Here is a 15,121-nt window from a genome sequence, read left to right on the forward strand (position 1 = left end):
TTTAAATTCTTGAATATATCCGAATTTAAGAAAATTAGGTTAAAAAAACCCTTTAAAACCTTTAAAAACGCGGGGTAAACCTGTACATACCGACGTTTCGGAGTTACATTGCAAAGAAAATAATATCGACATCTTTACCGCAGAGAAAAACACCAAATGTCGACGAGAAAATTTCGCTTTTCCTTACGGATGAGAAATTTTTAGACAGTAAGAGAAAATACGGATCATAATTGCATGAATACATTTTTCTGATCTCTGCAATAGAAATCACGCAAACTGGGAAGAGAAGTTGATGTATTATACAAAAAAAAATTTACATTAATTACATTAAGAAATTCCGGGTTTAACAAATAAATTCCGTTGAAATGTCAAAATAGCGAAAAAAATCGTGTATATATAAAATATGACCATCGCCATAACGACCTCTGTAAGGTTGGTACACCTTCATCTTCGTACTGACCATGGTAACCTAAAATCCTACTAAGTAGTATAAATATGTTATCACTTTTCTTATTTTTAAATATCCCACCTCAGATTTTGTTTATATGGTACGTATTTTAAAGTAGATCATCTTGTTAAAACCTGTAACATCTGAATTAAATACAATTATGTTTCGCTTACCAGGATGAGATCTGCTTGTAGACGTAATGTGTTTCGTAGGTGCAGGTCGACTAACGTATCGGATTAAATAATTTCCGGAATACATCATAGATGTCTCTGATGATCGCTACATCCGATTCACGACATCCGACAAATTGCTGTATTTTACGACCAGACTTGACATCGAATATTAGATACAATACAATTTATTTTATGTGAATGTTAAAAAGATGGATTTGTTCTGCGATGTAGCGATAATGATGAAGGCACGTAATCCAAACTAACCTAGGACCTCTGAAACATTGGTACACAAATGCCACACTACACGGCGCTACAATCGAGTAGCCAACCTTCTCATACTCACCGCCTACGTATGTGAATGTTAATTCAAAACTTATAGCTGTCTCTTGAGTTATAGCGCCGTGCAGTTTGGTAGAAGTTTGCAAAAGTTTCAAAGGCCCTTACTGCCTCCATCATCAGGGCGATATCCTTAAGCAGACCCTTTAAATAGCTGAATTTTAAGCTCGCCTCACGAAATCCAGGCTCAGAGTTACGTTGCATACGCTGTACTCTAGTTTATATATCTTTTTTGTACATAAATCCTGCATCAGATCTGATGCAATGTCTATTGACAATATTTAGTTTATCTAACAGGTTTCGTAGATTACGCACCTCTCCAATACACATTTTAACCTTCTGGGGTCTGTTTCCGTGCGGATAAACTGTGGAAAATGAGACTCAACACATGGTTCCATCTAGTGTTGAGATTAGGAACGTGCGTGGAGATTTACCTGAAAACTTTATACAACGCATGGAGTGGTACTTATGCATAAGAACACGTTCTGTAAATAAGTAGGCAGAGCGAAGTGACGTCTCTCATCATATAACACTGTTACACTGATCTAATATCTGAATAATACATAAAAGGTATTTTTTTCATTTCAAAGTTGGTATCTCTCTCAGAATCACTGTCCACTTGGTCAGAGCTTAGTGTTATGAAAATTAGCGAAAGATGTTACATGAACCACCATGTTTCAATAATAAAAATCATATATTTACGTGAGAATATAAAAAAAAATATTTAAATAAAAACCAGCATTGAAAGGCTTAATATTAATTTTAACATGGAGAGAGATAAAGAGAGATTATATTCAGCAAAGTTTTGTATGAGTCAAGAGAAATTTACAAAAGAGAAAAATACCAAACTACGATGTTTATCGAACCTTCAAACTATAACCTAATTTTTATGTTATCTATCCTGGTCGCGAGGCTACATTGCACAATTATTTAATGTCCCTAAAAATAAACATGTTCGAGTACGTAGAAATATTAACATACAGCTGACAATATTTTCAGACTTTCACTTCGCTCTGACGATGACACAAGACTCTGTCTTCACAGAGTTGTCTGAACTTGATAGGAGATGTGAATAATTGTCAAATTAAATTAATAAAATGAAAAAAAAAACAGTGAATTAAAGTTAGTCTTTGGTATATCTCAATTTAAGTATAGGCCTAGGTTTAATTTAATATCCCAATAAATGGCTTGTATATACATTATATATATATATATATATAGAGAGAGAGAGAGCTAGAACATGGCCCCAACATGGGACAGAGTTACCATCTGTCTCTTTGAGCGAGACAGAGACAATTAACCAGAGCTGCATTTCATTATAATCCAGAACGTATTTAAAACCATTTTAATAATATTCTCCGTAACCTTCCGCAAAAATACGAAAACCGTCTTCAGAAAAATTCAGAACTGTATTTATTTATTTTTTTTTTTAAAAAAATTCTTTTGTGGAATATTTAATGACACTGTCAGTAGTTGGTTCAGTGTCCAAAGAAAGAATACCGAATCAAATGACTGTCCTCACAAGATGGAGTTGCAGAGTCGAGAGACCAATTGTCACGAGATAAAAATTTAACATTTTATTTTCTAACATTATACCACTGCCTTATTTAATGGTTTGGCGTTCATATAAAAAGGTTCATTCAACTGCCAAGATTACGTAAAGTTGAATGGAAGAATGCTTCGTGAAAAATAAATGAAAATGATTTTGGAAGAAGCGATCATGGCCCATTATATTGTACTATCTAGACATTTATATGGAAGAAATTATAAAATTATTAAATAACTTCTATAAATTCCCTTTAAAATTAAGAAAATAACGTTATCCTGAGCTCTCTTCCGTGATTCTACTCGCTCCCTTTGATAATCAAAATGTTTTCAATCCTAACCAAATTAATTATTACTTATGAGTTCAAGAAATTGAAATAATATAAAATATAAATATACTCAGTGATGATTATTTAAATTCTATCACAACCTCCCAGATTCGTAATTCACAATTATCTTGCCATAACTCAATGAGCCTATACACGAAATAAAACCCAATATTTGATACATCGTTATAAAATAACCAGGGAACAAGCCATGATTATATATTTTTGAAAGCACTACAAGATGTTCTATTTCATTTTGGTGATTTTTCCGAGTTTCTCCACACAAATTCAGAAATAATATTTCGAGAAAGGCCACTACCATCTCCTTCAAAATCGAAATTTGGTCTACTTAAAATACCTGATCTTCTTCCAACGTTATTTAATTCTGTACAGCATCTATAGTTCGAACAGTGTCATCAAATAATTTATAAATCAATTTATACTTTCTTCTTAAAATTTTTGACTGTAGTCAAATACGTCGCGAACGTATTTGGGACTGATAAAGTTATGAAATACGTTTCTGTTTTCATTAACAGGCTTAGCATTTAAAGTTACGTTATTTTAAAGGATATTTCTTATATTTTGCTGTTTAATGTTCTTGAAAATTAAATAGAAATACTAATTTATAGGTTAGGAAGAGAGTTTCTAGACAAATGCAACGAAGCCCTGGTTACGTTTTATTAAAACAACACTAACAATTTACAATCCACGTGAGGTTCCACACACCTGCACTTATAATCCTATTTTCACTCAAGCTTGTGTACTGGTGGGTTAGGTCCTACATTTTGCTCTGTTAACTTCAACTAAACAACCGTTGAACACAAATTTCAGAGTCGACATTCACAATTTCAATTCTTGCGTAAAATATAAAATAATATAAAAATTTTGATGGAGAAAACATTCACCTTAAAACAGGGAGAGATAATTCTAAACAGTATCTTATTCACGTAAAAGATAAAAAAATACTTTACGAAAGAAGATTTTTCGGGGTGCTTTCCTTACAACGGTACGTGGTTCGAGGTACTTCTGATCTCACGTTTTGTCTTATTATAAAAATGACGTATATTTTTTTGTTGAAAAAGTTAATTATATCTGAAATAGAAATGTAAAACAGATCACTTGTTTCAGATATAAAAAAAATAAATTAAATTATGTGTTTGGTGGCTGAACGACCAAATAAACAGTCACTTTCGAAAATTAAGTACGTAATGTATTTCGTGTAGAATTCAAAATTAAATTAATTTACTTAAATTTTTTCTTTTGTAGTTATTGGTGACGACTGACAATTCAACATCACGTAAGTCAATGGAATAAGACAGACAAAGGAGTTTTGTAACTTTTGCAAATTATAGTTGAATTACGCAATATATAAGGAAAACACCGAGAAATCTTTACAATTTTAAACTCAAATAATGTAGTTTCTTCACACATAAGATGTTAGGCTCAACAGAGTAGAGCCCCTTGGAAAAATTATCACAATAACATTTAATAATGAATGACAAACAGTTTTATAAAGAGACAAATATATTGATAATTTAAGTTAATTTTAAAAATTTAGGCCAAATATACTATTTTTTTTTAAAGACATCAGCGAGTAACATTCACAAATGCGTGAACAAATTTTAAATTTACTTTAGCTTGTCAGTTCAAGGTTCGTAAAATTCAGGCTTAAAGTCGAATAATCAGCCCCAAATGAATCATAAATATCATATTTTTTAACAATGAATTTTATGTTTTTTTCATTTTAACGAAATATGAAATTTGATAAGACAAAAATTATTCCCCCGTTTGCCACCCCCAAAAAATGTTTACTCTAGATAGGCTACAGTACATTAACATTGTGATAACTGCGTATAAATGAGATTTCTGTGTCCCAGTCGATATTTTTCTACTGTGGAGAAGACCGTATGACAGTCGATGAATGATTTAAGATGCAATTTCACACGTTCGCTCACCGTACACACACTACACACACGAAGGGGTTTGGTGAAAGTACTGTACAAACCAACGCTTTCACACTGAGGCAGCGTGTTCCTGTAAGACCCCCACTGCACTCCAAAAATACGACAGAATTTAATTTTCATTTACATATCCCATATTATTAAAAATATATGTGCTCCGTTGTGTATATTTTATTCCAAATTTCACAATTTCTTTGCTAATTAAAAAAGAAATCTTGACGACTTACAAAGTTGAATATTGTTAGCTTAAAGTGATAATTGATGGTAAGAGATGTTACATAAGATACGTGTTTAAGGATTTTTAAATCTCAACTGTAACACTGAAGAGGTTAAGACTCTTATTCTTGGCAATTTTCAAAAGGAGACGTAATGAAATATCCTTCTATTAAAATCATAAGTAAAAATTTATTTATTCCGTTATCAGAACTTAAACATACATTTCTGCAGCGAGGATAATTTGAAATGCCACACTATAAAGATTTAATTCACAAAAATGACCTTGAAATCTAACTATTAATATGACATTAAATAAATAAATAAATTGCAGTTGTTCTTGGTGGCCAATTTTATGGTGAGAACTATTTTATTACCAGGCAATTATTTAGCGAGTAAAGTTTCGTGATGTTACATTTTTTCCACGAAGTAATTTTCTTGTTACAGATTATTTTAAGAAAATTATTCGCGAATAACAGACGCGTTGGTAAAATCTCATATGCTGTTACCTTTGGTTTATTTACATATTTAATTACTCATATAATTATTTTTTAACAAATGACAATTAAAATACGAAACCCGTTCAATATCTGTAAATGGAGACTCACAATTTCAGTGTTCAGACAAGAGTCATCCATGTTCTGTCTACAGCGTATCAGAGGAGTGCAGAAGGAGGCTGCCTCAAGTTCACACAGTGATTTATATAGTTTTAATATTTATTTTACAGTTTCTCTTGCTTTATACACATTCCTGCTGTGACATAACTCGCTGATGCTGTCGGCTGGAGTAAAGTGCTTTCTCCTATAGGAAGCACAGGGCAGAACCTGTAACCAAGAATAATACTTGCATATTCTGCTCTTTAATATTTCGTTTATATTTATACAGATTATATTATTATTTAATGGAATCAGATGAACTCAAATACGTCTGAACTAAATTACGATATAATATTTAATACACTACTCTAGGTCTACTTATATCAGGCAAAGACGATTTACAGAGGGAATTATTTACTTTACGTAAAAGTACAAAACAGTTTAGAACAAGAAATATTCAGTAAAACGTAAAATAATGGGATTTTAAGAACAAGTTCTTATAAGAAGACTGACTCTAAAAATTACTGCTACAAGTAAATAAAACGTGAATCTAGAATTGCATTTAATATTGTTTTCCTTCTGGACTATCTCCATAATTTTCTTTATTAAAACAGAGCCTGCCTCTTTCTTTCTTAAGGACCCCACCTGAAGATGGTAGTAGATCCAGTCATTGAAACTTAGTGAATTTATTTTTATATATAGAACAATGAAGATAGTACAGGATAAACAATACTGAATTATGTACAATTTCAAATTAACTATAAAGGGATATCCCATCCCACATTTAGCTTAAAGACAATCAGTCATAAATGAAATTATATTTCCTTCTGTTTTTTTTTCCATTAGTTTAACTTGGCTATTTGTTTAAATTTGTCAGTCTAATCACAAAAAGTTCCTATTAAATATTAAAATATTACTATAATTAACATTTAAATATTTAAAATATATTAAATGATGTTCTCTATCGAAATGTTCGATTTACATTAGATCAACACTTTTTTACACGACATGTTTCAGTTCTATAAGAACCATCTTCAGGTGTATAAAATTATATAAACTTAAATATAATTTATTAAATGCAACTTTTAGTCAGATGTTTTTCGGATTTCAAATGATGTTTTCTTCTAGATTTTTTATTTTATTTTATTTTATTTAATATTTAATAGGAACTTTTGTGATTAGACTGACAAATTTAAACAAATATATATTTATCACAAAATGACGCAACTTTATCATCTCTTTAACTTGGCTGTAAAATTTGGAAATTGAAACAAAGGGAAGGTGAGTTTATGTAAGACCATAATGTTATCTCTTTTAGGACATTTTTGATTTGCGCCAGACAGCTTAAGGATCTTGTTTCTGGGTAAGATTTTCACTACGAACATCCTGTGGATAGTAACTGCACAGTTGGACAGGAATACATAGATACGCTAACAGCTCGAGCAAGATATAGAGGGATTTCTGAGGTCTTTAAGGTACCTGGACAGCGACAGTAGACGTTGGAGCCCGCGTTATGGGCTGGACGTGTCGTGATGCAAACTATCATCACTCTCCAGGTAGGTGACGTATGAATCCGTCGAGTCTGGGTGCGCCATGTCGCTTGGCGGGGGACCGAGGTCGTGTGAGGGGGGCGGCGCCCCGTGCAAGTCATACCCGTGCATCTGAAAACAACAGAACATCACGAGTGGCTACTCAGGTTCGTCGCTACGAATTTCCTATACAGTAACAACAGCAGCAAGATAATATCGATCGATCGATGGTTTGATCGATAGATCGATCTTCATTCTGTTACTCGTCTTGGTTCTGATAATTCCATTAGGTATGGCGTTTAAAGATGCTTGTAGTTGCTCAGCTGGGAAATAATTCACACTAATTTATTTAATCTAAATGCTCATTAACGACTTATGTCCTGAACTAGATTAATCCCACTTACAAAGTAATACTGGATATAACAATTTCTTTGAGATACATTTTAATATTATATTCCCATCTATGTTTCGGCTCACTGACTGATCCATTCAGGTTGCTTTTACACTTATTTGGTTTGTGACCTCGATACTATGCTTAGGTACTTCGTCCTGGTGCTACAAAGCGCATTTGACCCAACGAACAAACAAATTTCGATATATCATACTTTTTGATTTGATCAACATAACAAGAGGACAAAGGTCTTTCTTAGTGAGATGGGCTGTTTTATCGTTTTGAATTCAAAAATCCATTTTTGATTAGCCCAAACGAATAAGAGATTCAAAATTTAGGTAAATAAAAGTAGTTGTGAATTTATTCTGTTGATATCTGTATTTCACTAACGTCGTCTTAGTGTTTTTAAAAATAATTTTATTGGATATACAGATTCAAAAGCTAAGACGTTTGAGATAAGAAATTCTAAGGAAGATAAAAATGCCTTCTGTGTTGTGCCATCGTACGATCTTGGGGCTACCAACATTTTAGACGAAAGTAACACGCTCTTATCCCGAATACAGAATGAATACGTTCCTTTGAAACGCTGGTAACTTCGCGTCAGAACACGAAAGACCACAACAGACATTACCTAACCTGTTTAACGTCAATATCGGTCCAATAATTCGACAGAGGCTAGCAACTCAATTTTAACCCCTACGTACAAAGACAGATCTATTAATATATGGAATCTGTTCTTATTTTTATTTAACACTGTATATATTAAATCTTGTCCGTCTAATCACAATAAATTCTTATTAAATATTAAAATATTACAATAATTAACATTTAAAATATTAAATGATGTTCTTTATCAAAATATTCGATTTTACATTAGACCATCATTTTTCATGTTTCACGACATGTTTCAGTTCCTAAAAGAACCATCCTCAGGGGTATATAATTATATAAAGCTTCAAAACGAATAAATAATTCAAATACAATTTTCATACATTATGCCAGCGTACATTTTTATCAGATTTTTACCAGATATTAAACGATGTTCTTTTTCAGGTTTTTATTCCATTTTTAATAACACACTCGATGTTGTTCTGTCTACCTGGTAAAAAATCTGATAAAAATGTACGCTGGCATAATGTATGAAAATTGTATTTGAATTATTTATTCGTTTTGAAGCTTTATATAATTATATACCCCTGAGGATGGTTCTTTTAGGAACTGAAACATGAAAAATGATGGTCTAATGTAAAATCGAATATTTCGATAAAGAACATCATTTAATATTTTAAATGTTAATTATTGTAATATTTTAATATTTAATAAGAATTTATTGTGATTAGACGGACAAGATTTAATATATACTTATTATATCACAATATGACTCAACTTTACCATCTTATTAACCCTGTAACCAAATCGACGAAGACCAACACAAGAAGGTGCTCTATATAACCCATCTTTACGCACGCGTGTTGCGAAAACACGTCATAGACTTACAAACAGAGACGTCATTGATTCCATACCGTAGATGTGATACCCAGTTACGTTGTTTGTTTTTCTAAGAGCTTAAATCAAATTTTACAGCGCCGAAACACGTGCAGGGGGGCGGGGGGGGGGGCGTAGTACGCTGCTAATATCCCGATGGAAACCCTTCATGTTTGTTTTGCACTTGAGAAATGAGCGAAGAACGTATTCATTCCGTTTTCTCCTTAATGATGAGTGATGAGGAAGGGGGAAGCTAGACTGAAGGAAAACTTCAGACCACTCAAAGTCGGAGAGTTCAATTTGCATAATTACTGCTCACTTCTACCCCCCTCCCCCCCAAGTGTAACACAGCAAAAGTACCGTACATGTTGTTTTTTTACTAAAATATAGAACCTTTTATCGAAAAGTTATAAACCATTTCGTCTTCCGAAGGAAGAAATTAGGAGAAAAAAAAAGTTTTTATTTTTACGTTTGGGATTAAAACAAAGGGAATAGAGGACATCAAATTGACATAAGAAAGTGAAGAGAATGAGTAGTTAAAAAAATTGAAAACAGACCAAAAATTTCTGTTTTAAAATTTCACCACTTTTCAACTTTAACTGGGTATGGAATCTACTTCTTGTATTTTATTTTCTATATACATGACGTCTTACACAGCTCAAGACGCGAGCTCTTTACCAGAATATAAAACTCCCATCAGTGATAAATCAAATTAAAAATGCTTTCTTTCTTTCATTCCTCTGTACATAAAATCCCCGTCACTAATAATATTGCCTGTAAAAGTCATAGGTAAAGTGGCCTCAGCGCCAGATAGGCTAGAGACGAATTATAAACCTCACGCTCCGACCGGATTTTCCCCCGGGGAACAGCTAGGGATAGATGAGAATGAGTTATCACCTGCGCCGGCCTAGACTCGGTGGGGCCACTGTTGAAATACGAACACCGGTCGTCCACCTCTGTCACTGCGCTGAGTATTATAAATGTATCCTTCACGTCTCTGAACATTCAGATTCGTCAACAAATTTTTTCAATAACAACAAAAAATTTAAAGACAGAGAAGCCTTAAATATAAATTCTAAGAATGGAAATCTACAATTACGATTATGGAAACGTTTTAAAGACGAATAAAATGAGAATCCCAAAGAATGTTTTGTTATGAAAGTATAAGGAGAAATCCCAAGACGGTAAGCTGACCCACGGTGTTGAATGCCAATAATAATCTCTAGTGTATTACTATTATACATCGTTACCAAACACATTCTGTGGCGAGGCTGGCAAATTTCATGACGCATTTCGTTGAAATTTCCACTATTTAGTGCGTGGTTTATCTTAGTAATTTCGAAAATATAAATTCTGCCTCAGTCCTAGATACTAAGCTTATTGAATTTCTGGAACACACAAAATCCATTGGGCCAAATTTCCATTCCATGGCTTTCTCTCAGTTCCGACTTTATGGATAATAAAACAGGATTCCAGAGCAAGCAGTGATGCAGATTCCCCCCTGTATGATCGCTGACAGTGACATAGACCGCTTGGAATGTCCCTAACTCCCTGGTTATAATTTAGTGGACCACGCAAACAAGCGGTCTCCATGCGAAATGTTAGGTCCTGATTCCACCTCGACACGCAAGCATGTTTCTGCAGAACAGAGAATTCTTACAAGAATGAGATAAAGTGATTTCGGTCCTCCCCCTTCTCCTTAAGCATCTTCTACCCCCCCCCCCCCGCTCTCATGCCTACGCAAAAGTCTGTTTTATGTTCAGGAACTTTCATCTAACTACGTACGTTGTGGTTGGCTAAATGGAATGGAACACAAGTGTCTGCTATTTAAGAAAATAGTGCCACTGTTTGTTTGTTTGTTTGTTTGACTTATATAACGATGCTTACTGTATATCATCGAGTGACAGAATGCTTCCTAGGCATATAGATGTATCAATTAAAGTGAAATTTAGGGGACTTATGGTTTTTAATCGGGGTCACATTTTGAAAAAATGATTTTTTCCACAATTTTCGATTCCCGGCGGTGCCCGAATTTATAACTTGTGTTTGGCAAGGCCGTGGTCTAGGCAACACGGAGTTTTCCTCCGTGGCATCCCAACAATTACTCCATTCACACACAGAAGAAGGCAATGGCAAACCACTTCTGGATCATCTGCCAAGAACGTATATGAACAGGTCCCAGTCCGAGAAAAGGATGGAAGGATCCTGTTCATATGGACCTGTCGTCAGACAGAACACTAAAATAAAAAATAAAGTGGCTAGACATTCATGTTTTTTGTTCACAGGTAGTCGACGTGACTTCCAGGGGCGATACAGCACACGTCTCGCCTGAATGTAGACTCTTAAGTACTATGGCAGGGGAGAAGTACAAACTACATTCTTCACGTAGCCCCCAGAAATTAAAAATCAACGGATGTGAGGTCCGGTGACCCTGGCGGCCACCGGATAGGTCCAACCCACTGCGCAGAGGAGCATCGTCCTGTGGGGAGAGGATGTCTACCATCTCAGTGCTGCAGCTGGGGTATAAGGATCTCGTCATAAGTCGTGCACCTATGATCAAAGATTTCAAATTTGGGTCGCCATTGTGGAGCAATTAGTTTACGAATACGTCACCTGAATAGAAGTTCATAGACATTTTAATTTGTATTTTGTTGCCACGGTGTATTAAGTCAGTACTAAGTATGATCGCGAAATGTTCTACTTTATAAAATGCTGCTAACAGTACTTTTAAATTAGGGAAAGGTACCAAAGGGAAAAATTGGGACAGGGATGCTGGTCTCCCTATAGTCGAAAGCTAAGCCCCAGAAAACTCAGCGAAAAAACATCAGGAAATTTAATGTCGGTCTTGTGGTTTGTAATGCAGCGTAGATTTGTAAGTACGTATTGCTATATCATCGGGAATTTAACCAAGCAGTAATTTTCCTTTCGAAACGTCGACATCTATCCACTAGTCCAGTTTCTTCGTCTCATTTTGTACCATCAACCATGAATTTATAATTCGAACGTGTTAAACGAAATTTTAATGAATTATAAGAGAAAAATGTTGCCTTAAAATCATCGTTTGGCAGGCCTGCTGCTTCTTAAAGAAAATACTTAAACAAGACAACGGTTGCAAACATAAGATTAAGTGCAAGATTAACATGAGATGTCGAAGTTCGTATTCTAGGCCCTGAAAACCAGAATCGAAAAAAGAAACATATATTTCACTTTTGTAGAATATAAAACTCTATAAATCTCTCTTTTGTCTTCTCGGAAACAAATCCCACAATGTCCCCTCTCATATGATCTTACCAGAAGCAACTCCGTTGTTGAATATTCTACTCTCATCAGCTTAGGTAAAGTCTCTTCGAAAATCCGATTGAAATGATTTCGGTAAAACGGTTAAAAAAAATGACGTACGAGGAAGATAAAACAAAGAGATCACGTTACAATTCTTTTACAGTAAAATAGGTGGAGATGTCAATATTTTAATATCAGAGCCTACATTACATTACATACACTGTCCAGTATATTATGTTTATTCGATTCTTAAGATGTTTACAGAATTCGGTCTACTCCCGTCTGGACGTAATTCTAATTAAAATTAAATATTTTGTATTCTGAAGTATGTGGTAATAAACAATATTGAAATGGGTATTTCTACTAAGTATTTGACATTCTTAGCGGCTTAGTTATACCAACAGTTTCTCCCAGAGCCCATAAAGTTGAGTTTATTTTTATTTCGAAATATTACAGCATAATACAGCTATCAAATACCCTAAGAAGTAATCAGCTGAGGTAGGATTTGAGGTTATGACAGCTGTGATCACTAAGATGGCCGTCTTCTGGTTTGTAGCGCCGTGCATTCTGGGTAAATTTCTACCGGGCAACACGGCGCAACAACCCAGAATATGGCCACAGATTTAATTAAAAGGATTCATTAGAAGCGAAAGTTATCTGTTTCTTCGAAACAGAATAACGAAAACGGGAAAGACTTCGATAATGGCGTGTGCCCAGGAAATGTGAAGAACACGGCAGACGTCAAGTCCACTGATCACTATCGACAATATATCTCGGGTTCGATTCCCGGCGGTGCCCGAATTTATAACTTGTGTTGGGCAAGGCCGTGGTCTAGGCAACACGGAGTTTTCCTCCGGGGGCTTCCCCGGTTTCTCCGTGGCATCCCAACAATTACTCCATTCACACACAGAAGAAGGCAATGGCAAACCACTTCTGGATCATCTGCCAAGAACATATATGAACAGGTCCCAGTCCGAGAAAAGGATGGAAGGATGCTGTTCATATGGACCTGTCGTCAGACAGAACACTACAAATAAATAAATAAATAAATAGACGGAGGGCATGATCTGAAATGTAAATTATAGTAATTCTGATAATTAATAAAATGTTCTTACGTAGCAGTGAAATTTATGTTATTTTTCCTGTAAACAGACAAAGAAACGATGGTATCAGACTTATCAATCACGCTAATTGCATATTGAAAGACAATGCTTATTGATTTCTTAACTCAGAAATGTTATGAACAATTTTCCCCCAGGTTTGTTTTTGATTGGATGTACCTTCCATGTGCATAAATTTTATTGTTAACTAACGAAAATAGTGGGTATTGTTGCTGTAGTAATTACTATTATGGCTATTATTTATTTTTAGGAATAACATTACTCATGTAAATAACATTTTCTAAGATATAGATCAAATATTAAAATTTCGCGCAGCGGCCATATTTGTAATTATAATAAACAATGCTTTACAATTCATGTATAATATAACAGACAGGATTAATTAGTAGTTTGCGTAATAAATAGCTACAGTAAGTCTTTTTCAGCAAGGTACTCTTGCTATGAAGAAATTAAATGTATAATTACACATAAAATTATACATTAAACATGATCACGGACGTTATTGGATCTGGGAGAAAAGGTTTAATTTCAATGGCGTGAATTTTACACCCTACCCTGTGTTCGATCGGTTGGAAAATTTAAGTAGATTACACCCCATATGGAATGGGGCTTAAAAATTTTTAAATATACCTTTTGAAAATCGGTCGTTAATAAAACAAAATTAAACTTGAACGTAACATTGTTTAATTTTAACCGTCTAATCACAATAAAATATTTTATTAAATATTAAAATATTAACATTTAATATTTAAAATATTTAAAATATATTAAAATATATTAAAATATATTAAAATATATTAAAATATATTTTAAATATTTTAAATATTAAATGTTAATTGTAGTAATAATATTTTAATATTTAATAAAATATTTTATTGTGATTAGACGGTTAAAATTAAACAATTATAATCATCACAATATGACGCAACATTATCATCTCTTGGACGTAACAATAAAATGACTTTGAAGCTGCGAACTTGACTTATTTGAATGAGGATAGAGTCAAGCAGCCATTTAAAACGCAACCATAACTTCTATATAAACCCTATCACGCAAAATACCGAATTCTCAAAGCCGAATTCCATCGTTGCAGCTGTTGAACTACTTGAAATCGGCACGACCAAAACTCAAGCTGTTTGTCGCTCGGCGAGAACTTGTCGGAGACAAACACTTCCTACGTCGCGAAATTCTATCAGTCGATGTACTTTTATCTTATTTCGTACTTTCTTATCAAAATACGCGTCGCTAAATGTTTCATAAACGACAGAAAAGTATTTGCATGAGAAGTGGCCTAATCACTACGATGACCTTGACTGTCACGGGGGGGGGGGAGGTTGGGAGAGTCTATTATACGGGGGGGTCCTTCTTTAGATTTAATTTTTATCCCATAGTTATTTCATTTTTTATTTAGTGTTCTGTCTGACGACAGGTCCATATGAACAGGATCCTTCCATCCTTTTCTCGGACTGGGACCTGTTCATATACGTTCTTGGCAGATGATCCAGAAGTGGTTTGCCATTGCCTTCTTCTGTGTGTGAATGGAGTAATTGTTGGGATGCCACGGAGGAAAACTCCGTGTTGCCTAGACCACGGCCTTGCCCAACACAAGTTATAAATTCGGGCACCACCGGGAATCGAACCCGAGACCCCAGGATTACAAGGTCTGACCGCTAGACCACCGTACCCATAGTACGTGATTTTTGTTGTTTTGTTTCAAA

At 34.3% G+C, this 15,121-nt stretch overlaps 1 protein-coding gene across 3 annotated transcripts in view; it reads right to left on the reverse strand.

Moving 5' to 3' along the window:
- Positions 1 to 2,097: 2,097 nt before the first annotated feature.
- The window catches only part of tup (LIM1_Isl and LIM2_Isl domain-containing protein tup), a 172,138-nt gene continuing 159,114 nt past the window's right edge, over positions 2,098 to 15,121 (reverse strand). For all 3 annotated transcript variants that reach the window (XM_087343371.1, XM_087343370.1, XM_087343369.1), the window contains 2 exons: positions 7,078 to 7,259; positions 2,098 to 5,826 (listed from right to left, as the gene is read on the reverse strand). In XM_087343371.1, the coding sequence (XP_087199497.1) occupies positions 7,110 to 7,259 (150 nt within the window). In that variant the 3' untranslated portion in view covers positions 2,098 to 5,826; positions 7,078 to 7,109. The remainder of the gene's footprint in view (positions 5,827 to 7,077; positions 7,260 to 15,121) is intronic.

This window comes from Zootermopsis nevadensis, unplaced genomic scaffold (genome assembly GCF_977971745.1).
Source record: "Zootermopsis nevadensis isolate Lab colony 2312 unplaced genomic scaffold, Znev_1.0 Znev_ptg000005l, whole genome shotgun sequence".
Taxonomy (NCBI): Eukaryota; Metazoa; Arthropoda; class Insecta; order Blattodea; family Termopsidae; genus Zootermopsis; species Zootermopsis nevadensis.